This window comes from Camelina sativa, chromosome 2 (genome assembly GCF_000633955.1).
Source record: "Camelina sativa cultivar DH55 chromosome 2, Cs, whole genome shotgun sequence".
Taxonomy (NCBI): Eukaryota; Viridiplantae; Streptophyta; class Magnoliopsida; order Brassicales; family Brassicaceae; genus Camelina; species Camelina sativa.
Genome location: NC_025686.1, coordinates 14,016,810 through 14,042,105, shown reverse-complemented (window position 1 = coordinate 14,042,105; position 25,296 = coordinate 14,016,810). Strand labels below are relative to the sequence as shown.

General features: G+C 35.4%; 2 protein-coding genes across 2 annotated transcripts; one reads left to right on the top strand and one right to left on the bottom strand.

Moving 5' to 3' along the window:
• LOC104751886 (probable LRR receptor-like serine/threonine-protein kinase At1g51860) lies at nt 2,530-6,450 on the bottom strand. The gene is made up of 13 exons (XM_019231952.1): nt 6,360-6,450; nt 5,729-6,266; nt 5,006-5,487; nt 4,676-4,820; nt 4,518-4,589; nt 4,366-4,437; nt 4,188-4,271; nt 3,947-4,083; nt 3,632-3,852; nt 3,429-3,555; nt 3,289-3,354; nt 3,012-3,201; nt 2,530-2,929 (listed from the first exon to the last, which is right to left on the bottom strand). The coding sequence occupies exons 1-13, from the start codon at nt 6,445-6,447 to the stop codon at nt 2,530-2,532; spliced, it is 2,622 nt and encodes an 873-aa protein (XP_019087497.1). The 5' UTR covers nt 6,448-6,450.
• Nucleotides 13,803-15,996, top strand: LOC104751876. Its single transcript, XM_010473926.1, has 4 exons — nt 13,803-14,015; nt 14,079-14,759; nt 14,884-15,219; nt 15,379-15,996. The coding sequence occupies exons 1-4, from the start codon at nt 13,803-13,805 to the stop codon at nt 15,994-15,996; spliced, it is 1,848 nt and encodes a 615-aa protein (XP_010472228.1).

Below are 25,296 nucleotides of genomic sequence, written 5' to 3'. Positions count from 1 at the left end.
GATATGGACCTTATCGTACCCCAACCACTCTTTAACACCCAAAACGTGTTCACTGGAATTTTTTGTTTCCAGGAGGAACAAAAAGTCTGGGAAATGTTCACGATGCATTTCCTGTAGACGTCGAACTGCCGAGGTGCTCCCCATCCCCTGACAGTTCCAACTGGTTATACTCATTGAGGATTGGGTGGTTTCTGGCAAACCACCAAACCCTTATGTTGAGCAGCATGGGTATCGGAGAGAGAGGTTGCATCAGAGGGAACCAGAGGGTTTTGACGCAGCATAGAACCAGCAGGAGTCAAAGGATCTGTTTCTCTCATCACTAACGCATCCTTTTTCAGTATCTTCGAGGTCACTTCATTACCGTCCTCGGCCTTACGTTTTGAGAAACCTCCCCGTAACACACTTTCATAGATATCTCCCGAGGTCCCAACTGATTCACTTCTCGCAGCATTCCCAACTGCTGACTGTCTCCTTCTCCAGGAGGAGGGCTTCCTCGAATTTGTACCTCGTTTGATCTTTCCACCTCTCGTGTTTCCGCCCCTTGCTCCCATATGAAATCCTTCAGGCGCTGAAAGTTGAGGGGAGTCATGAACTATTTCTCTGCCTGGGAGAGACAACGCGTTAACATCTTGGCCTGTCGACTTCGGAAGCTGGGGTAACGAAGCCTCCTGATTCGGATAACCAAACACTAGACCCTTCCCCTTGTCCAGGCTAGTGGTGAAGGAGGGAGGGGCCTCCAACCTCAACAGAGAGCTTTGGGCTTGGGAGTCATGTGCAATTCCCTCAAGGGTAGACTTCAAAGTTTGCTCCCTCTGACCTATCAGCAACGGATCCCCAGACAACAGATAGTTCCGCATTTCCGCCAACACCTCCGGGGCTACGACATTGGACCTGGGGGAGAAACCAGGGGGTATGGATGGCTTTAACAGAGGCAGAACTGCGTTCACCAAATCTTTGGGGAAGCGATTATCTCGTGTAGAGGCTCTGGCTGCGTGTTCAGACTCTGTCCGTTGCTGAGGAGAGTCCTTCACTTTCGTACCTTGTCGCAAGAAAGGACAGTGTTGTTTGTCATGGGTGAGTCGCAGGCAATGAAAGCAACGCTTCCGCACTCTCTCGTAGTCGATCTCCACCACTGCAGAACCACCTTTTGGGAGTTGTAGGGATTTGGAATCAAACAGTGGGTTAGACACATCTAGGATCACTTTGACACGCACAAAGGCATTATATTGTGACTTCTCCGGATCAAAGGCAATTTCCTTCACATGCCCTATTCTCTCCGCAATGGTTTGGATGGTTTTGATGGTGAGGTAATTGACTGGGATATTGCTCAGCCGGATCCAGACCGCACAGGTAGAGAGGAAGGTTGGCGGTGGGGACTCCACCCAGCGTTCGAGTATCAGACCCCATTCATCGAAAGTCCAGAAACCCGTTTTCATGATTCTTGCTATATCAGCTTCATACTGGAAAATGAACTGGAACCGGTCCTTCGTCAGAGCGACGCCCCGAACTCTGTCATAGACCCCCCACACTCTTGGCATCTTCATTATCATCTTTGCCATGTTTTGACTTGTCGGATTCAGAAGTCTACCCATAAGACTGAGTTTGTTCTCCACCCCTGCAGTGAACTCAGGTTCCTCCGTCAAAACCACAGGGCTTTCGTCTGCAATAATCAGTGATTCCATCGCCAGATTGAGATGTTCCGCCATTAGAAGTAAGAATAATCCAATATCAAGACCACTCTCTCTGAACCCTAAATAAGAATACAGGAGGAGCGGCGGCGCGTCGAAACCCTTTAAGAATAACGAGCAAAGCCAGAAAGGATTTGATGGATATTCGCCATATCGCCATAAAATCTTCTGTTTAAGGAATAACGCGTAAAATCCCGAAAAATCAGAGAATGAAAACTGAAACTTTCTGCTATTCATGTAAAGAGTTTTGTTAAAAAAGTATAAAGAAACACGATTAGGTGGATAACAAGATACGGAAGAGAAATTAGGTAAACTAGATAACAAATCTGTGAGCCGCGAGGTATCTTTTGTAAATTAATTTTGGTTTAATATAAGTATGATTAGAAGAAATTTCAAAGGATTCTCGTTAAAAAAAATAAGAGAAATTTTTTTAAAGGCTTCTAGTACTAATCAAATTAATATTTATACATCCTCACAAATTCTTTTTAATTCTCTTTTGTTTTAAAATTAAAATTACATGTGTTGGCATTTTTCAGGTTTTTAGTAATTTTCATCAATACATTTACTATTTTATTATACTAGATAATTAAACATCTTTCTTTTGATTTCAGGAAATACATAACTTGAAAAGAATGTAAAAATTTACATAACCTGTGCCCTGTGGAGTACTTTCATATTGATTTCTTGTTACCCAAGATACCACTTGCTAGATTCATAAAGAATGTAATGTGTTTTCAGTTCCAGATAACTAAAAACTTTAATGGATTCTTTAAACAATCATTGAGTTCATAAGACATCAAATTCAATAAGACATCATTGGGTTCAATGGATTATTCTCAATTCACCTCGGTCCAGGTGAGAATGTAGAAGTAGGAGAGAAGCTTAATTCAATAGAATTTATTGAATACATCTCTTGACTCCCTTGTTTCCTGGCAATTTCAGAGTCCAAACACTCTTTTAGCTCCATCACAGCATGTGTCATTGTTGGTCTACGGTTTGAGGTAGGGTTTACACAAGCCAAAGCCAACTCCACAGCCTTCCACACACCGTTTGTATCGAATTCCCCCATCAGTTTCGGGTCGATAATATTCCTGATGTCCCCTTTCATGAGCATGAATCCAACCCATTCTGTAATATGCGCTTTCACCCGGTTTGAATCAATCACAGGCTGGTTTGTGATGATTTCTAACAAAACTACCCCAAAGCTGTACACATCAGTCTTCTCACTTAGCAAGTTTGTTCTATAGTACCTGAAAATTTTTTTTAACTATAGATATTGCATTTCATAATTTTTTATGATTATAACTGATTGATTTTACTCACTCAGGGTCTAAGTAACCAGGTGTTCCTGCAACGATTGTTGATACGTAAGATTCACCATCAACGGGAGAAGACCTAGAGAGTCCAAAATCAGCTAGTTTCGCTTGAAACAGCTCATTCAACAGAATGTTAGTAGGTTTCACATCTCTATGGACCATAGGTGGTCTACTTCCATTATGTAGATACTCCAATCCTGTTAACAATTTGTTATAATTTTATTTCAACTTTATTCAAGACATTAAAATCAGAATATAAGCAAGAATTTTCATTATTTCATCACCTTGTGCTGCCTCCATAGCTATTTGCATTCTGTTTTCCCAAGTTAGAACATGTCCACATCGGTTTTCTATACCGAATTTCAATTTTTTTTTTTAGTACGAATTCCACCAAATTAGATTATCTTATAGGTAAAGTGTTTACCTGACATATTCTCCCTCAAGTCTCCATTTGCCATGTATTCGTAAATCAAAGCCAAGTTATCTCCATCATCACAATAACCCACAAGTCCCACCAAATGTCTGTGATGAACTCTTAAAAGAAGCTCAACCTAAGAAAGATTAGAAAATTAATTTCCATTTCAAAACAAAAGACTAAAATGGATATATTTCTGATTTACATGTTACCTCAGCTTTGAAATGTTTATAATCTTGATCAGCTGATGAATGAAAGAGCATTTTTACAGCTACTTGAGTGTCATCCAAGTTTCCATAATACACTCTTCCATATCCTCCTTTACCAAGAACTCTCTCAAAGTTATTTGTCATCTTTAGTATCTCAGAATACGTAAACTTCCGCTCCTTTGTTCCGATTGATTGATTGGATGATCTGTTCTCATTACTTGGAGCTGTTATAATGGTAAAGATGAGCAATATAATAAAGATCAATACAACAACAATAAAAACTGTTTTGTTTTCCATTAATGTTACTGATGTTAATACCTCTCTGTTTTTCCCTTCTAAAGATGAAACATATGATAAAGATAGCTAGAAATGCGATAACGCAGGCCACTGAAGCTAAGATAGCAACCAAAGGAAACTTGATACGAGGTTTTTTGCTACTCGGGATTTCATCTATACTGCAGTCATTAAAAGTGAATGGGAGGGAAAAAATGAGATTATGTAATCATACATTCCATGACTTAGAGACGAAGTAAAAAAAAAAGTTGAAAAAACATCTTACAGTAGAGTTAAAGATTTGTTCGTTATCCTTCCCTGAATAGAATCTGGAATGGTGAGATTCAGCTTCGGGTTTCCTCTTAAGTTTCTGAGAAAGCAAAAAAACTAATTCAAGAAAACCAAGAAAACAAGAACAGAATGAGTAAAAAGTTTAAAAAAAAAAAAAAAAAATAGAAACTCACATTAGTGTCAACATCTCCATATCAGCTAGAAAATTTGGAATCCCTCCTGATAAATCATTATTTGATAGATCTCTGTGCATTGTGGAAACAAATATGACGATTATATCATATTGTTAAGATTTATACGCGTTGTATAGTTACAAGATGCTTACAGTTCCCTTAATTGTATGAGACTAGATATATCAGGTGTTATGATACCGGTCAATCGACTTGCTGCCAAGTTCCTATAATGTTGTACAGAGTCAGAAGAAAAAAAAGAAGAAAAACAAACTTATGAAATGTAAATAAATGAATTGAAAAGAAAACATACAAGGATGTGATCAGAGGTTGATTAGAGTCCAAATAACTGCAATTCACACCTTCCCATCGATATATTTTAGGAGAACATGGATCTCCTTGCCAACTTATCTTTTTACTCAAACCATATGTTTTCTTGATGTTCATCATAGCAGAAACTGATAGTCAAAGAGGAAAGAAAAAAAAAAATTAAAGAATAAACAAACAAAGCATGCACGAGGTATTGGATAGAGTAGAAACAATTTTTTACTTTTGCACAATACAAATAAAACTGCCTAAAATTTAAATAAATTGAAAGAAGATAAAAATTCGTTAAAAGAAAAGTGGGTTTTAAATGATTTACCTTCATCTTGGTATGTCTCGTGCAGTAAATTTTCTACAACGGTATAAACCTCAAGGCCATTGATAAGTGGAGGAAGAGTAGAGTTTTTGGTCATTGTAAAAGTGAAATTGAAAAACCCATCTGGAGAACTCATTGCTGTTTCGCTAAAGATTGTTGTAATGCTGAGATTGTTAGGTCTAAAGTAACTTTCCCAAACCTGACCACCATTATAAGTAATGTTGAACTCTCTTGCCTCGTTAGATTTAAGCTTCTGGATTTCTGCAAAATGCATGTATATATATATCTGTGCATTGATGTTTTGGAGATCCCACCATATGCTGAGCGGAAGAGTAGCTTTCGAAGGAGTAATTGCGGAATTCGCCACATTTTGAGGCACATTGTAGGAATTGGTACTTGTATCGACCAGTAGATCGGTGCTTAACGAAACCGTTTCATTTTGGCTGAATGGAACCCAAACTCGGTCATACAAGTCTTCATCATACCTAATGAGAAAGACAAATTAAAAAAAAAAGGTTTCATGTTGTTAAATCAACTGGATTATATAATATATTCATTCATCACTAAAATATTAATTTTAAATGTAAACGAAAAACAAAAGCGGTAAACAGGAAAAGCAAACGGAAAATTCTTATTCAGTTATATGAAGAAAACTGGATTATATAAAAACTAAAATAAATTTATAAGTGAACATCTGAAACAATTTAAGCCTAATGTTCTTTTTACCTTAGGAACGATGCAGTCTTTGGAAAGTAAATTCTGGCGAAAGACATCAACGATCCACTTTTGGTAACATAAGTATTATTGTCCAACTGACGAAGTTCTAACGCCGATATAAACGGTGTCGTTGTCCCTGTTTTGACAAGACAAACTTGTAGACGGTCTTGTGGTAAGACATGGATCATCTCCAAGATCGTAGCATTAGCTACTCCTTCCAATATAACAGAAGTCCATTTATTAGGACCAATGTAAAGATCAAACTTGGGTATTTGATTCAAACCATCATAATTCCCATAGACAAAAGTTCCTCTAATCAGATATTTGAGATTAGCTTTAAGATTGAAGTTGTAACAGTTTCTTACACCTTCAGGGAAGCTTCTTACGGTCCAAGTCTGTTGCTGTAACACTGTCTTGCATGAATCATTGATACTCCCGATTAATCCGCTGTCGATATAATCGGCGTCTGATATGTATGTTATATTCGTTGTCTTCTCGGTGTAGCTTGTGTTTTTAGGGACTAATCCACAATCCAAGCTAATAAATCCTGTTCATGATTAGATTAGATATGATAATTAAAAAGAGATATTTAATAGGATTTCGTAAAACATATCAAGCTTTCATGAAATAGAGTAAGAACCTGGTTGAGATTGAGCTTGAACTGATTGAAAACAGGCAAAAGCTATAATTATCAAAAGGAGCAGATACCCATAGTTAATAGACTTCATTTTTTTTTTCTCTGGATTACTTTTTGGCTCTAATGGAGGTTTTTACTTTTTGCAAATCTTCAATATTTTTTTTGTTAATAAGGTGATTGTAAGATTTTGGCAGAAATAGAATAGTAATATAAGGAAGTATATTAGAACCAACGGGAGAGACTTATCGAGTGCTCTGTCAGTCTGTCATAAAAAACAATCCGAACCTAAACCATGAAAACTAAAAGGGAGCCAAAAAAACAAAAAAAGGTTTAGAGATTATTGTTTATTTTTGTTAAAAATAATCACTTATTTTATAAATTTTATAAAGGAAACAAATCTTAATTTCCGTAAGTTGATGTTTTACTTTATGGCATATATCTTCCAAATGTTGACAGTTGTTTATAATGAATAATTATAGAAGGTAAATGGAATATTGAAAATGAATGACAAGACTACAACTCATTTATTTTTATTTATTTCCTAATAACAAGAAGTTCTTCGCTTGGCCATATCTGTTTGGTTTACATTCAAATTCTTCAGTTTTAAAGAACTAACTGGTTTTTAGAATTTTTTTTTTTTAAAGTCTTAATTTTAATTTATTTTATAATTCTAATTTTATTTTTTATATTCATTTTTCTTGCAGGTTTATAATTTTTTAAGATTAAATATCACACTATTTTGTTTCTTTTTATCAAAATCAAATTAGTTTAACTAAATTAACATTTGATTTATTATATTCGAACAATTCAAAAAATTGGTAAAGAATATAGAGGGAGGTATTAAACTTGACATTCTAAAAGATTTTAAAGTATTCCTAAAATCACTTGTTATTCAATTGAGAATTTTTAAAAATCTTTCAAAATTCAATGTTATTCAACTTGACATTCATATAAAATCATTTAAAATAATACACAATCTCTTGTTATTCAACCAATAATTTATAAAAATTACTTGAAATCTACAATTTATAAAAATTATTTAACATAATTTTAGTTGGATATAAATTGTATTTATCATTGTAATATAATTTTTTTACTGTAAGTAAGTACACAAAACCTTAAAAGAATAATAAAATTAAAAAGAAAAATTTTCAATACATGATGTGTATTAATATAGTTTTACATGTTTTATTTTCAAGATTTTAATGCATGTAGTAATATGGGAAACCTGAAAAAAAATGAGTTTGTAGGAATGAATTTTTTAATTGATGAAAATTGACAAAAGTATTACTTATGAAATTATGACATATAGAAAAATAATATATAGGATATTTTTGGATTTCCAAAATTTTTGTGGATGTTAACTGATTTTTTTACTGATTATATTTATTGTTAAATTTAAAATACTAACCAATATACATATTATCTCATATGATGCTCATATTATGTTTTAAAGTTTTTTTTTAAACTCTAATTCATGAAGAAGTGAATTATGGTTTTACGATGAAATAGATAGTTAAATGTAATTACTAAACTGAATGTTTAACGATGAAATTTATTTTAGATTAAAAATTTATCATTTTTAAAAATTCAATTAAGAATATTATTAATATTTTTTATGTTTTATTTTATAATTTCAACACATGTATTTTTGTAATGCATATGTTAAAACATAAGATAATTCGAAATAAATTATAATTTATAGGAATGATTCTTCAGTTATTTGATGAGAATGTCTCTATCTCTTTATAAATTTTTTTATTTTATAAATTTCACTTATTTAAAATTGATTATGACATGAGGTTAAATTAGTACTTATGAGATAACAACATAAAAATATATCTTAAATAATCTTGATTCAGTTTTTTTTTGCGAATTATATTTTGTTAGTTTTTATTTGTACTTTCAATTCTTACTAAGATATAGACTTGATATGATTTATTAATTTTGTTTGATATAAAATATTTAGTTCTATGCATTAAGATGAAATGTATAATTAAACTTAAAATATGGTTTATTAAGATGGTATAGATATTTAAATGGTATTCCATGTCCTATAAGAGTTTTTGGATAAAAACACAAAGATTAATAAACAATAAATATTATGTCATTTATAAAACTTCAACCAACTGGAAAGTATTTGGGAAAACGATCTATTTCTCCAGGAGAAGTATCATATCAAGCAAGATAGAGCTCAATCTATTACCAAGTGCTATAAATCTCCGAGAAAATATTTCTCAATCTATATCTCTCCGACTCCATAGTTCAAGATTTATATCTCCTTTGAAACATAGTTTTCACCTAATTACCCACAAACATCGGTTTTGCTCGGTTCACTATTTACTGAACCAACTAAATAAAATAATAAACCAAATCTAACCTAATCTAAACTGAATTCAATTAATTAAAACAAGAGAAATTTATCCAGGATAACCTCCATTTTATAAGAAATAACTATGATAACCCAATTAAGTTTTTATTCCCTAGATAACTCACATTTTGTGTCCAGATTTTTTTAATTCCAAATCTACCCTTAATAAAAATTTGGTTTAAAACAAATAAAAAATTGGTATTAATTTCTCTTTAAATCATTTTAAAATTACAATCAAATTAATTTAAAAAAATTCCAAAACTATAAACAAATTATTATTATGTTATTGACTTTTAATGTATATATATACAAACTAAAAGAAAAAAGAAGAACATGATGATTTTTTTCTGTTGGCTTTCTCCGGTAATGGTGACTGGTGATGGTGATGGTGATTGGTGGCTAACTGGCTATAGATCTATTTCGCAGTGGTTCATCTCTTCATCTTATTCTACCTCTACGCTTTGATCTGCTTCACAATCAGAGCTTCATCGGTTTTGATTAAACCCAAATCGAGAATTCATCGTTGAATCTGTCATTGTGGTTTGTGGTTTGTAGTTCATAAACCGATAAAACCTAAATATTTGGGGAAGGGAGAGAAAGATGGAGAACTACTTTCTCAAGGACAACTAGCACGCGATCAAAAATTAAGCTCTATCTAGTTTGATATGATATTTTTTGTGGGAAAATAGATCGTTTTCCCGAAATATACTGCATAGTTCAAATAGTCATAAATTGTTATATTAGTAAAAATTGTACATAGAAATTTGAGAAACTATTATAAAATAGAGCAAAAAAGCTTTAAAACTCTTATATAATGGAACTGAGAAAGTATTAAAATGAAATATGAGAGGTTCATATTCAATATTAAAATGTTACAAGATAAAATCTAAAAACATGTATATTAAAACTACTACTTAATTATTCTCAATCAGCCTTTGTTTCTGGTCGTTTAATTACAGATAATATTTTGGTAGCTCAGGAGATGTTCCATGGGCTAAATACTAATCGTCGGTGTACTTCGGAGTTTCTCGCTTTCAAAACGGATATGAGTAAGGCATATGATCGGGTTGAGTGGGATTTTTTGGAGGCGGTTATGGTTCAATTAGGATTTGATAGAAAATGGATTTCATGGATCATGTGGTGTATCTCGTCAGTGTCGTATCAAGTTCTTCTGAATGGTCAACCTCGTGGTTTTATTAGACCTCATAGAGGATTACGTCAAGGGGATCCTTTGTCACCATATTTATTTATACTTTGTACAGAGGTATTGATAGCAAATATTAAAAAGGCTGAAAGGGAGCAGAAATTAACGGGTATTTCCATTGCCCGTAGTAGTCCTACTGTTTCGCATTTGTTATTTTCTGATGGTAGCTTGTTCTTTTGTAAGGCAGAGGCGACTGAATGTAGGACGGTAATGGATATAATAGGTAATTATGGTAAAGCCTCATGACAAGAAGTTAATCTGGAAAAGTCATCTATCATGTTTGGTAAGAAGGTCCCTCCGGATATACGATCTCAGTTGAAATCCGTTATGGGTATTTCTAAGGAGGGCGGTATGGGTTCTTATTTGGGCATTCCTGAAAACCTGCAGGTCTCGAAAACGAAGGTTTTTAGCTATGTCAAGGATCGTTTGGATGATCGAGTAAATGGTTGGTCTGCAAAGCACTTATCGAAAGGCGGCAAGGAAATTATGATTAAATCGGTGGCTTTGGCACTTCCAACACTTGTTATGTCATGTTATAAATTGCCACAGGCGTTAACATCTAAATTAACGAGTGCTATTTCCACCTTTTGGTGGAAATCTAATGATAAGGCTCGAGGTTTGCATTGGGTTGCGTGGGACGAATTATGTAAAGATAAAAGTCAAGGGGGCTTGGGTTTCCGAGCTCTGGAACAATTTAATGATGCTATGCTGGCCAAACAATTTTGGCGGTTAATTCATAATCCGTCTTCTTTAATGGCTCGGGTGATGAGAGGACGGTATTTCAGAAACAAACATCCTCTTATGGCATAGAAACCGAATAACCCTTCTTTTGCATGGCGGAGTATTTTTTCAACTAAGGGATTGGTGGAACAGGGAGCGCGATGGGCTGTAGGTTCTGGTTGTTCCATTTCGGTTTGGCGAGATCCATGGTTACCGGATATTCCTCCAAGATCTGCGAATGGTAGGAGGAGGTTTTTGCTCCCGAGTTTGATGGTTAATCATTTAATTAATCCAGTTACAAAGGATTGGCATTTGCCTATTCTTGAGGAGTTTTTTGATCCGGTGGATATACCACTTATTCGGAGTTTGCCGGTTAGTAAAACTTCTCAACCGGATAGATTATTATGGCATTATACTAAGTCTGGGAAGTACTCAGTTAAGTCAAGTTATCGGTTATCCCGAGAATTAATAGCGGAAGTGGAGTATGGGCCATCGTGCAGTTCTCTGCGGGCTCAGTCCTGGAAATTAGATGTACCCCCGAAGATTCAACATTTTTTCTGGCAAATTGCCTCGGGTACTTTTCCCGTGTTAGAACGGCTTGCATATTGGGGAGTCCGTTGTGATGCTTTGTGTAAGCGGTGTGACTCGGAGACGGAGACGGAGACTATAAACCACACACTGTTTGTTTGTCCTCGGTCGCGTTGTATTTGGGAGTTGGTCCCGGTGTTGTTGGAATCGGGAGGTTTTCCGTATGCTTCTATCTATGCAAATTTAGACTACATATTTTGGAGGGCGACTTCTCAATCCGGGACTTCTGACATCATTTCTAGTCTCCCCTGGATTTTATGGTCACTTTGGAAAGATAGGAATAAAAAGGTTTTCCAGGGCATTGAGCTAGAGCTAATTGAGATTTTAGATCAAGCGGCAACTGATAAATTATTATGGGAGGAAGCCAAATCTTATTCAGTGAGCAATCTGCTTCCTCCACCTTTAGTGGAGGTGAAGGATTCTTCTATCCGTTGTCAGGTTGATGGTTCATGGAAAGGTACGGATCCTTTTCAGGTCTGGGTTGGTGGTGCTGCAATGGTGAAGATTACACGCTTCTTTTGGGAGCTCGGAGTCTCAGACGAGGCCTTACTCCTCTCCACACATAATTACAAGCACTGATCTGGGCAACGGAGTCCTTACTAGCGGCTGGAGTTGTTTGTCAGGCCTTCGAGACGGATTGTGCAGAGCTCGTTGCGATGGTGCAGTTGCCAGACGATTGGCCCGCTTTTTCGAATTTATTGGAGGATTTCTTGAAGCTCCGAACTTTTTACCCATCCTTCTCCCTAGTCAAGATTCCCCGCGACATCAACTCAAGAGCAGATTGCCTTGCTCGGTCTTCAAGATCTTTACTTTCTGAATCGTTTTTTGTAAACTCTTATCCTCCTGTTTGGCAACCAATCTTGGAGTTCTATTTTAATTTATTAATGTTTGGTTGGAAAAAAAAATATTCTCAATAAATTTTTTTTTTTTCACCCGCGTAATAACGCGGACCTTATCTAGTGAGATATAGAATACATCACCATATTTTGACCATCATATGAGTTTTTTTTAAGGATAAGGAGCATGAATCTTTTGTTTTCCAAAAAATCTTATTTATTTTCATTTTCAAAGATTTTTATTTTGTTTTAAGGACTTGGTTTTAGAAAAAATAAATTTGGTTTTTTAATATAAGATAAAAATTGTATTTCATTAAATCAAACGTTATTTCTCCCAGACTTCGTTAATGATTAGATAAAATAATGAAGTGACTCTTTTATAAAGAACAACATTTATTTTCAATTTGGTTTAAGTTTGAAATGCGATAAAAATAAAATGTATTAATTTGAGATCGATCCACTGGTTCGACCCGCGGGTTCAACCACCGGTTTGTGGGTTTTAAGCGGGGTTTTCCAATTTTTTTATGTTTCCGGTTTTTAAGGTAATCCGAACCGGAATATTTATAGGGTCGCGGTTAGACCGGTCCGACCGGCCGGTCCGGTCCGGGTTTAAAACATTGGTTAATACTAAAAGGAATAGGAAAAACCTAATATTTTTGAGTTGAAGTTTCTTTGTATCATAAAGTATGATATATAAGAGTTTTAAACTATGGAAAATTTATCACCATTTCCTTCGTCTTCAAGAACTGTTTTTGTGTGTTTTGTGTTTACTCTTGTGCTGGCTCCATGCTTTACTAGATCAACAAGCGATGATGGAGTTCACCTAGATGCGACTCTCACAACTTTAACAACGACAAAAGCGTCTGTTCTTTGCATTGACCTTCCAGTGTTAGACTCGTTTCTACACTTCAGTTATGGATCGCTTGGGCGTAAATCCAACAAGCAAAGGCATGTTAGGTGCTCAAACTCTCCTGGCTTACCGTAACTCTACATCTGGTTTTATGCGCCCCTACACTTCCTCAGTCACGGTTGAAACAGTTGGTAATCAAGACCTGCAGAAGTTTTCACGTGGTCAAACCTTTGCTGGACCAGATTAGTGAAGGCTAGAAAGCTCTCGCCGAGCAAGTATAGTGTCCCTAATGTTCCTTTTATAAACCATCACCGGCGGATCAGTCCTAGGTACGCTACTGGAAACCATGGATGAGACGTTGTTGCAAATAGAAGTATGAGTAAATATCAAATAAGGGTTTTGATATTTTACTCATAGTTCATATTTACACACAAAATTCACGCACATGAGTGAATATCTCACTGGATATGCTCAGAACCACCAAACCCAGGCCTAATGCGCTGTGTGATAAGCCCCATCGGGTCTATGTGAGGAGGAAACAAAGGGAGGTTGGAGCACGTGTGGAAGAAGAGTAGGCACGTGAGAGATAAACAAATGTATATAAGCTAGAAAATAAGAAAGAGTCTGTTATGTTGTTAGTGAAGTGTGAGAAACAGAGTCGTATGTGATCTCTGAGAGTGAGAGTAATGCTTAGCTGCGTCTAAGGCTCTTACGGTTACAGTTCCGTTATCAGTGTATCGTCATTCATCAATACAAAGAGTGTTTCTATTCTATCAATTGGTGTGCTGGTGATTTGCAATCGAATCGAACGCAAGAGAAAATTAGGTGTTCACACAAATTGGGGATTTTCTTATATCGGAGAAATTAGAAGATCATGATGGGGATGGAGCAAGTTTTGACACCGGTGAAGGAGTTTTCGATGTCGGAGCAAGCTTCCGTAGAAATCTACGATCAGTTAGCTGATTTGGGAACCAAGATTCGCGAATCCGAGAATCGCACAAGTGAGAAATTCGCGGAGCGTGATTACGAGTTGAAAGAGATTCATCGCAAGCTTGATTTCTTGATCGGTTTTGGTCCTGCGACGGAGACAGTTTGAGAAGTTGGTGGTTCGAGTCAATCTGGAGCCACAAAACCTCAAGATCGCTGCAACCAGGTATCTTTCTATCCTCCGGAACCTTGCCTTAGTCAAATTAGGCATGGGCTTAGGGAGAATTTATTCCGCAACGTGGAAATGGCTATATTCGAAGGAGTTGGAATATATGGTTGGATTGCTTGGGTTGAAAGATTTTTCAGAATGGGAGGTTACAACGAAGCAGAGAAGCTGGCTTTTGTATCAGTAAGCTTACAAGGAGAAGCTCGGAGCTGGTTTAATTGGGAAGCTAAAAGAAGACAATTTGAGAATTGGGCACAGTTTAAAGCTGCTCTGATGTTACGGTTTGGCAATCTGAAGATTCGAGGACCGAGTCAAAGCTTGTTTTGTATCAAACAAGCAGGTTCGATTTCAGATTATGTGCAGAGGTTTGAAGATCTATCCTCACAAGTAACAGGTCTAGATGATCAGAAATTGGAGGGTATCTTTCTGAACGTATTGACGAGGGAAATGCAAGAATTGGTTCATATGCAGAAGCCTCGAGATCTCCCTGAAATGATAGCGGAAGCAAGAGCTATGGAAGATAGTTTCATGAGCAGGGTGGTTCAGCGAGAGTTACAGATAGTTGACAAGGAGCTTAAGGATTCAAATGCGTCGGATTACAAGAGTAACTACAGTCACTTCAATAATACTTGGAAGTCAAAGATGATAACTACCGACGTAGCACAAGGACAGGACAGACAAGTAAACAGAAATGAACAGAGACCAAGGAGACACAATACTGTGCAGAGTTAGATGAGAAAAGAAGGAAGGGTATCTGTTTTAAGTGTGATGGACCTTACTCTAATGCCACAAATGTCCGAATAAGGAGCTTAGGGTTCTCACAATATTAAATGGTTATGAAGTGGAAGTATTGGAGGATAACAAAGTGGATACAAGGACAATGTGCATCACAGAGTCAGTGGGAGAATGCATGACCTTATCATTCGCCTCATACAGAGGAATCTCGTCTCCTTCAACAACTAAATCAAGAGGTACAGTGGGTACATCGGATGTGATCATCATGTTGGACAGTGGTGCTACTCACAACTATATTTCACCTGCGGTAGTCCAAAAGCTCAAACTGAAGTGTAGAGAAGACCCTAATCTGACAGTTAAGCTGGGAACAGGCATATTGGTTCAAGGGTTAGGAGTGTGTGAGAAGGTTTGTTTCTCAATTCAGAACTTAGAGTTCACTACGGATTTTTTTGTGCTGGAGCTTGGTCAAGTTGACATTATTTTGGGAGTGTATTGGCTACGTACATTGGGAGATTGCCAAGTCAACTGGGAGAAGAATGAGATGTAATTCTTATATGACAACAAGATAGTTACGATCAGAGGAGAATCTGAGTTGGAGATCTCTAAGATGTCTCTGAAATCTCTATCGAGTGGTTATACAGTGAACACGAAAGGAGTGCAAGTTGCTCTGTATAGTCAGCAAGTAGTTCAGATAACACAACCGGTGGAAGGCGCTATACAGGAGGTATTAGCAAGGTTCGATATGGTGTTTGATATTCCAACAGATTTGCCCCCGATTAGAGGCAGGGAACATGCGATAAACCTTTTGCCTGGGAATAACGCAATCAGTGTCAGACCATACCGATATCCTCATGCGCAGAAAGAGATAATGGAGAAAATGGTGAAAGAGATGCTAGACTCTGGAATTATACGACCAAGCCAAAGCCCTTTCTCAAGTCCTGTTTTGTTGGTTAAGAAAAAAGATGGAAGTTGGAGATTTTGTGTTGATTACAGAGCATTAAACCGAGTCACAGTGCCTGATAAATTTCCTATTCCCATGATTGATCAGCTATTGGATGAGTTAAACGGTGCTGTAATATTTTCCAAGTTAGACCTTAGAGCTGGTTATCACCAAATCAGGATGAAGGAAGAGGATGTAGCAAAGACAGCATTCAGGACTCATGACGGGCATTATGAATTTTGAGTCATGCCTTTTGGTTTGACAAACACACCAGCCACATTTCAGGCTTTAATGAACGAATTGTTTAGACCTCACCTCAGGAAGTTCATATTGGTATTTTTCGATGATATCCTGATATACAGTTCGTCCTTGACAAAGCATATTGAGCATTTGGAGGTAGTTATGAGAATTTTGGAAGAGAACCAATTATTTGCTAATAAGAAGAAGTGTCTGTTTGGCCAAAAACAAGTTGACTATCTAGGCCATATTATTTCGATGAAGGGGTCTCGACTGATCCAGAGAAGACGAAGGCAATGACTCAGTGGGTTACGCCTAAATCAGTGAAAGAGTTAAGAGGTTTTCTGGGGCTCACAGGATATTATCGAAGGTTTATTAGAGGGTATGGTGTTCTGGCGTGACCTTTAACAGACTTACTGAGGAAGGATAGCTTTGAGTGAAGTAATGAGGCACAACTGGCTTTTGACAAGTTGAAGAGTGCAATGTCATCAGCCTCGGTACTTGCCTTACCAAACTTTGAAGAAGTGTTTACATTAGAAGCAGATGCATCGAGTTATGGTCTGGGAGCAGTTCTTATGCAGAATAAAAGACCAATTGCATACTTTAGCCATGGTTTATCAGCTAAAGAACAACTTAAACCGGTGTATGAGAGGGAATTGATGGCCATCGTTTTGTCCATTCAAAAGTCGAAGCACTATTTGTTTGGTCGACATTTTGTGGCGCATACAGATCAAAAAAGTCTGAAATTCTTATTGGAGCAGAGAGAAGTAACCATGGACTATCAAAAATGGTTGGTCAAACTTCTGAACTATGATTTTGACATACTATATAAACTAGGAGTGGAGAATACAACTGCAGATGGGTTGTCTAGAATGATTCAACCCCAGGGAACATTGTCACCGATGCTACTATTGGCTCTGACAGTCCCTACTGCGTTACAACTCCAAGATATTTATGAGGAGATCGAGAGAGATGCACAGATACAAGCAGAGATAAAAGCTTGTGTGGATAACCCTTCACGCCTTACAAAATACGCTGTCAGAAATGACAAGCTTTGGGTGAAACATAGACTGGTGATTCCTCAAACATCATCATCAATTAAGTTGATATTGGAAGAGTGTCATTCTGGGCTGCTTGGTGGACATTCTGGGGTTCTTAAAACATTAAAGAGAGTTCAACAATCTTTCCACTGGGATGGTCTGCTGAAAGGTGTACAACAGTTTGTAGCTGAATGTGAAGTTTGCTAGAGGCATAAATATTCAACACTTTCTCCTGCAGGGCTAATGCAACCTTTACCAATACCACAACATATTTGGGAGGATATATCATTAGACTTTGTTGAGGGTTTGCCAACTTCTCAAGGGAAGAATGTCATATTGGTGGTAGTGGACAGACTCAGCAAGTATGGTCACTTCTTGAGCTTGAAACATCCGTTTAATGCTTCAGACGTGGCTAGTTTGTTTACACGCGAGATAATCAAATTACATGGCTATCCAACATCTATTGTTTCAGACAGAGGGAGTACATTCTTGAGTGCGTTCTGGAAGGATTGTTTCAAGCTAGCTGGAACTAAACTGAAGTATAGTACTACATTCCATCCGCAGACTGACGGACAAACGGAGGTGTTGAACAGGTGCCTAGAGACTTATCTTCGATGTTTTGCATCCACTCATCCTCGGACGTGGCATCAGTATTTGTCGTGGGCTGAGCTTTGGTATAATTCATCATATCACACGGCTTTGAAGACAACTCCGTTCAGGGTGCTGTATGGACGAGACCCTCCTGCTATAGTCCGCTTCGAAGAACATTCTACTAAGGTGTTGGAGTTGGAGCGTGTGTTGAAAGAGAGAGATTCGATGCTACTTCAGATAAAGAACCATTTGCTACACGCACAACAGCTAATGAAAAACAATGCAGATAAGCACAGACGTGATGTGGAGTATGAAGTGGGAACGTGGGTGTTTTTGAAGTTAAGACCATATCGTCAACAGTCTGTATCCAAGCGAGCCTGCTAGAAGTTAGCAGCCAAGTATTTCGGTCCATATGAGATCATGGAGAGGATTGGAAAAGCAGCATACAGACTGAAACTACTGGATGGTTCAAAAATACATCCTGCTTTTCATGTATCGCAGATTAAGAAGGTGTTGGGAGTTCATCATCAGGTCATTCCCTTGCCTGACATGTTCACCGACACAGAAGAGTTGATCATTGAACCAGAGGAAGTGTTAGAGACTCGTTATAATGATACTGGAGTATTGGAGGCTTTAGTGCGTTGGAAAGGCTTGCCAGAGAACGAGAACACTTGGGAAGTGGTTAAGGAGTTACAGAAGCAATACCCGACACTTGCGCTTGAGGACAAGCTGCGTTTCGAAGGGGGGGGGGGATATTGATAAGCCCCATCGGGTCTATGTGAGGAAGAAACAAAGGGAGGTTGGAGCACGTGTGGAAGAAGAGTAGGCACGTGAGAGATAAACAAATGTATATAAGCTAGAAAATAAGAAAGAGTCAATTATGTTGTTAGTGAAGTGTGAGAAACAGAGTCGTATGTGATCTCTGAGAGTGAGAGTAATGCTTAGCTGCGTCTAAGACTCTTACGGTTACAGTTCCGTTATCAGTGTATCGTCATTCATCAATACAAAGAGTGTTTCTATTCTATCACTGTGCTACCTGTAGAATCAAAAGATTCAACACTTCAACCACCACCCTAAGTAATAACAGGTAATTGTGTGAAGCAACAACCGGAATCAGAAAAAAAAAAAGAAAAAAAAAAAAAAAAAAAAAAAAAAAAAAAGAAAAAAAAAAGAAAAAAACAGAGAAGAAAAAAAAANTGCAATATGCAAGAAAGTAACAGAAATGTCAAAATATGAAACCAGACTCATGTAAAATCAGATGTGCAGAGACAAATAGACAGATGTATGGATAATATTCAGTAAGTTACGGGAAGTGTAACACCCCGATTTTTACGATCTTAATTGGGCCGGTTTGTTTTGTTATGAAGATTGGCCGTTTGAGGCCCAAGTGAAGAAAAATTATTAAACGACAAAAGGATGTCGTGTGTTGTGTGTGCATATGTATCTCCTCTTTCTTGTGCCGTCAAAGAGAAAATCAAAACCTAAACCTAAAAGCAGCCACCACTGAAAGTGGGAAAGAGAGAGAGAGAGAGCTGAGCCACCATTGTTGTTGTTAATCCGTTATAGTTGCAGTTCCGTGATGAAGCCATCGTCGAGTCCACCAGTATTGTTGTTGGCAAATGGCGCGCACCACTTGGATCATCGTCAACGTCAGCCGTTCACCATTGTTCGTAAGACGGCCACCGTGTCACACCACAGATGTCACCGCTGTCATTGGAGCAGCCGTTGCCCTAGTCAAGGCCGTTAAGGGTAAGGAAACCCTATATTTATTTTGTAACTTGCGGAAGAAGTTTCTGATGTTTGATTTGTTGCTTTGTCTTGTTCCATATTGTTGTGGCATGAGGACCAAACCATAGTGAGCTAAACCGTCTCATGGAGCCGCCGAACAGATCCGTGGAGAAAAGAGGTAATAGCGAAGCTTTTGTCTTGTGTTGTTAATGTTGTGTGTTGGTGATTATTGAACCAAAGCCTAAACCGAACTAAACCATAGTGTGTATTAAAGTCGAGAACTGATGCAATACGTGAGTTGATTTGTGTTGATGTGGTCACGTGTACAAGTTGAACGGTGGTGTAATGGATAGTGTGCTGTAATTGGTTATTGATTAAACTAAGTTGTATGATTGTGGTTATTGTACCGAATCATGGTCTCGTGGAATTATTAAATTATTGGATTTTGGTTTGGTTTAATTACTAAGCTAGATCTAATTAATTAATTTGAATGATACCGAGTCGAGTTAAATATATTTTGGGTCGGATTGGTTTAATGGATTGTTGTGATCTAAACCGTTGCAGACTGAGATTGTTGTTGAAATGAATCTTCTGTTGATGCTAGTTCTAAGGATTCAATCCAATGGCTAAGGTGAGCGTGGTATTTGCGGATAACAGTAACCTCTTTCCTTATGTACTCTTGGATAGTTGCTGAGTATAGACTCAAGAATTATTTGTTATTTGAATGTGTTGCGTAGATTTGTGTGCAAAGTAAAATAGGTTGTTAGTAACATGTTATATGTGAAGCACATTTAGCTACATGATATGATGTTATGAATTAACTTATATATTATATTATAAATATAATTATGAACATACAAGAGAATGAGAATGAGAAAAGATAAGATACTTGAGGATGTTGGACTGTAATGAACCGACGGGTTCATTGCAGGTCATAAACCGCTGACGAGCAGGGGAAGAATCGAGCTATGGGCCGTGGTCTTCTAAGAAAAGGGGGTTTGGGAGCCATAAAAAGTGTTAATGGCCAAACCTATAAGTAAAGTAAAAATTATTAAGTAATGTAAAGAAACAGAAATGTTTGCGTGTGGTAGTCGCCACAAAAGTGCATAAAATAAGATGAGAATTATTAAGGAGAAATAAGATGTTTGTTTGTTTGTTTGCTTGATAGACATTCTGAATCTATGCTAAGTAATGGTTGTTGATTATATTTGGAACGTGATTATTGTATGTCCAGTGGGCAGAGTTTGATCTCCTCACTGAGTAAACTTGTTTACTCACCCCCTTTTCCCTTTTTCCCAGGTTAGTAAGTTTAAGAGTTGCAGTTTGAAGTTTGTTCGTTAGTGAATCTTAAAGAAAGAAACGTTTTTGACCAGACCGGATGGATTACATGTTGTTCCGTCTTTTGCGACGGTACGGGTGTTACAGGAAGATCACTTAAATGAAAACTAGGTGCTCAATTAGATTTTCACAGATGTAAAGTTCAGCTAAAGTGAAGTAAAACACAAACCAAAGTAAAAAAACACTATTATTATTTGCCACAACAAATATCAGCTAAAGTGGCTAGTGTTTAAATACCGAATGATATTTGTTGTGGCAAATAATAATAGTGTTTTTTTAATTTTAATTGTTTTGGCTGTTTTTCAAGTGAGTAGTTATATGAACAGTCAAAAATCCATTAAACACTAAACAATGCATTATTTTGAATGTTACTCACTTATTAATGATGAATTTCATAAACTCTTTTACACTATTATTAATATTATTGAAATAAATCTAAAAAGAAAGACAAAAAATGAGAATAATTAACTTGTAAAAAGAAAATATGTAATATGTATATATATATTTGGAGAGCTTTTACATATAACTAGATGAGGACCGCCCGATGTGCGGATTTAAAGTTTTATAAATTAAATTAAATTAAATAAAATATATTAAAATTTGTTGTACGTTATTTATAAATTGTCTTTTTGTTATAATACACTGATTTATAGCCATTTACAAATATTTGATGTGTGTTACTATTAAAAGTATATTTTTTACACCTAAATATACTTTACGTTACAAATATCTTTTTTATCACCACCTAGAAAATGTCTATATGAACACATTAAGCCAACTATTTTACTTTCGTTTCTGCATAATTTTTTAATTACTAAAATTATCAGCTCAAAAAATAAATATATTACATAATATACTAATCAATGATGTATCATCACAATAATGTATGACCACCATGGAGAAAACCTCAGTTCCGCCCTCATCCCTTATAGAGAGAATCTTGCGTCCAATCTCCTCCACCGTGGAGAGAACATTGGCTCCGCCTTCCTCCATTGGGGAGATAACATTGCGTCCAACCTCCTCCACCTTCCTCCCTTGGGAAAATAACCTTGCGTCCAACCTTCTCCACTATAGAGAGAACCTCAGCTCTGCCTTCTTCCTGTGTGGAGAGAACATGGTCACGCCTTTTTGCTATCTCAAAATGGCTTGCTCCGACAACCAATTAAAGTAAAAACTTTTTCTAAAGTCACAAAATCTTTTGATAGTAACTAATGTTAAATTTCCCAATGTATTCGTAGAAGTATCTTTGACACACCATGATGTAGCCTCTGTCTCTGTAACACCTCAACCGCCACCTTTCTTAGTGAGCCCATGTCCACTCTCAGTCCATCGGCCCACCTTTCTAAGTGGGCCCTACATTTATTCCTGGCCCGTGGACCCACCCATATTCGATGGCCGGTTTGTTACGTCTGGGAGGCTTTAAAAACTTGTTTACAGACCCTACAAATCAACAAATGATATTTTCTTGTGTTTTGTCCTCACTCGCACAGTTTCGACAATCACTTCCAGGAAGGTCACCTATCATGAAGTTCTCTCAGGACTCTTAACCGGAAAAATAAGCGCATTTTGGTGACATATGTGGCCAAATCAATTCTTTTAAACCTTTCCGCAAACCAGGGTGTCACAGTCTTTGAGCTCCTATGAATCTATCAACAACTATTTATGTTTTTCTAATCTATCTATCTATGTTTGTTGTAACCTTGTTTTTGATTAACCTATTTTATCTATCCATTAGGTTGATGAGCTTCTACTCATTATCTCCCATTGGGATTGAATGAATGAATAATGGCAACAATTATGTTTGCAAGAAAAAAAAAGGTTTATAACCAGCCATTGGAAAATTAGAAGAAAATTAATTTGACATAATTAAAGAAACAATAGAAAATTATAAGCACTGCAATATATGAATTCGAAATAATTCAATGATAAAAATAGAAATTAAATAAAACAATCTAAAAATACTACAATAAATTTTAAAATACAGTATTAGGAAAAGAAAACGCATACATTAATTTTTCTTTAGGGTCAACATATTAATCTTACCTATTCCCAACTGAAAAAGTAAAAAATATGAGAAAATTTTGGTTTAAAAATAAGAAAAATTTACTTTCCCATTAAAAACATTTCCCAATTAAACAAAGTTGAAAGCAATGTTTTTGAATAAATTATTTAAATATGAGATGATCTATGTTTATATAGAAGTGAATATTTACAAAATTTAAAATTAATAATTAACTGTACATTTTCCTTAATCCTTTTTTCTATTTTTTTTGTAGAATTAATAACTTAAAATTAAAAATAAGTAAATAATATTATAATTTTGAATTTTATGAAATATATATATATATATATATATATATATATAATCTCCTTATAATTATTTTAAAAAACTTTGTATTTTTTTTTAATAAATTCTGTAATTTTTGATAATTATCTTTTTACATTATTAATTTTTTTTAAACAAAATATTTTATATTTTTGTTGTAATCAAATTTCTCTTTTTAAATATTAACTTTTACACTTGTCAAAATCTGAGATTGATAACTTGACACATGTCAAAATCTTGTTAATGGCTAACTTTCAAAACCCAACTTTATATAATAAGATGGAGAGAAAAAAAAATATTTTTAAAATTATTTAATTTTAAAACATGATTTTTGAGTGACGCTTTTTAAAAAATAATAAAACAAGAAAGGGAAAAAAAAGTTGCTTTAAAAGCTTTAAAAAAATAAAAGCAAAAACAATATGATTGGCAAAAAAATGGCGGTCAAGTCTGAAAAGTCAGTTACCAACGAGAGCCGTAGTCTTTTAAGAACCCCATATATTTCACACTAATCACTATCATATCAATTACGTAAAATTATGAATTTGTCAAAACCTAATAGCGTATGGAGTCTGTTCGTGAACTCTCATAATATAAATATTACAAATTAAGTGCTGTTCTAGCTATTTATGAACAAATTTCTTAATTTTTCTTTATTTGATTTATCGTCAAGCTATTAAAACCATGATTTTGAAGGATTTTATGGGATTTAGGAAATTTGGAATTTTGATAGATTTTAGGGAAGTTGATATGATTTATGTAAAATTCTTTCAAATTTCACCTAAAACCATGAGATTTTGATATCTGTATTTTTAACTAAACAAATCCTCTCAAATTCTCTAGGAGGGTGTATTCAACTTGACATTTCAAGTGATTTGTATAAAATTTACAAATCTTATGTTATTCAATCATGAATTTTAAAAAGTCTATTAAAATCCACTGTTATTGAACTGATGATTTAAAAATCTACTTTAAATCTACTGTTATTCAAAACAGTTTGGATTTAGATTTTAATAAGTTTTAGGGATTCTGGAGGATTTGTTTAGTTAAAAATACAGAAATCCAAAGGTGGAATTTGAAAGAATTTTATCATAAATCATATCAACTTCCCTAAAATCTATCAAAATTCCAAATTTCCTAAATCCCATTCAATTCAATCATCGTTTCAATACACCCCCTAGAATCCCTAAAACTTATTAAAATCCAAATCCACAAACTGTTTTGAGTAACAGTGGATTTTAAAATAGATTTTTAAATCATCAGTTCAATAACAGTGGATTTCAGGAGACTTTTTAAATTTCATGATTAAATAAAATAGGATTTATAAATTTTACACAAATCACTAAAAATGTCAAGTTGAATACACCCCTAATGTCGAAGTATATAATTTGGCACATAGATACATACTGAACCGCTATTAAGTCAATATGTAAATAATGTTCCTTGAATTGCCTCTTTTGAGCTAATTAAGAGGCTGATTGGTAGGGACTTTTAACCTTTTAAAAACACTTTAAAGTTCTCACATCCACTTTATTTTTTCGTTATTTATTCTCCCTTCTTTTTTAAAGCTTCAAAATCAAGGTTTTAAAACCAACAAATTTAACAAACCTTTTTCCCATAATAATTAAAAAAAACTCTCACCAAATTTACATATATTTTTTCACAAACTTTTAATTATAGATTAATTATCATCATTTTTTTCTTTCTTTTGACATCCATTTCTCTTCACAAAATTATTAGTTTCATCATCACAAAAATAAGGGAAATAAATTATCAATTTTATTATTAAGAAAAATTACTTTTTTTTGTCACTATACTACATATTCATTAATATTTATCATGATATATATTTATAAAAGTATATATAATAGTAAAAAGTAACAGTTTTAGCTTTTAAAGTTTTTTTTTTAATCAGATTTTATGCGTGAGAGAGTGTATACAACCAAAATCTCTGCTGCCAAATTTCTAGCAACAAATTCTTTACAGTCAAAGTCTCTACAACTACAAGTGTGATTCATTACCAATCGATCCCTACAAAAAGTTGTTGACAAAAAAATTACCTAATTTTGTCGCAACTCATGCAATAGAATAATATAACAAACAATTTTTTTTTTTTTTTATTCAATCTTATGATTAAGTTTTTCTTTTTTTTTTTCTGTTTCAAATCAGTCCAAAATAGAACATTAACAAAGAAATTTAGAACATAAGTTGTGATTTTAAAATCTTGCGTTACAATGCAATTCAACATTGTAGGCATAAACTTCTGTTTTTCTCCATTTTGACTTA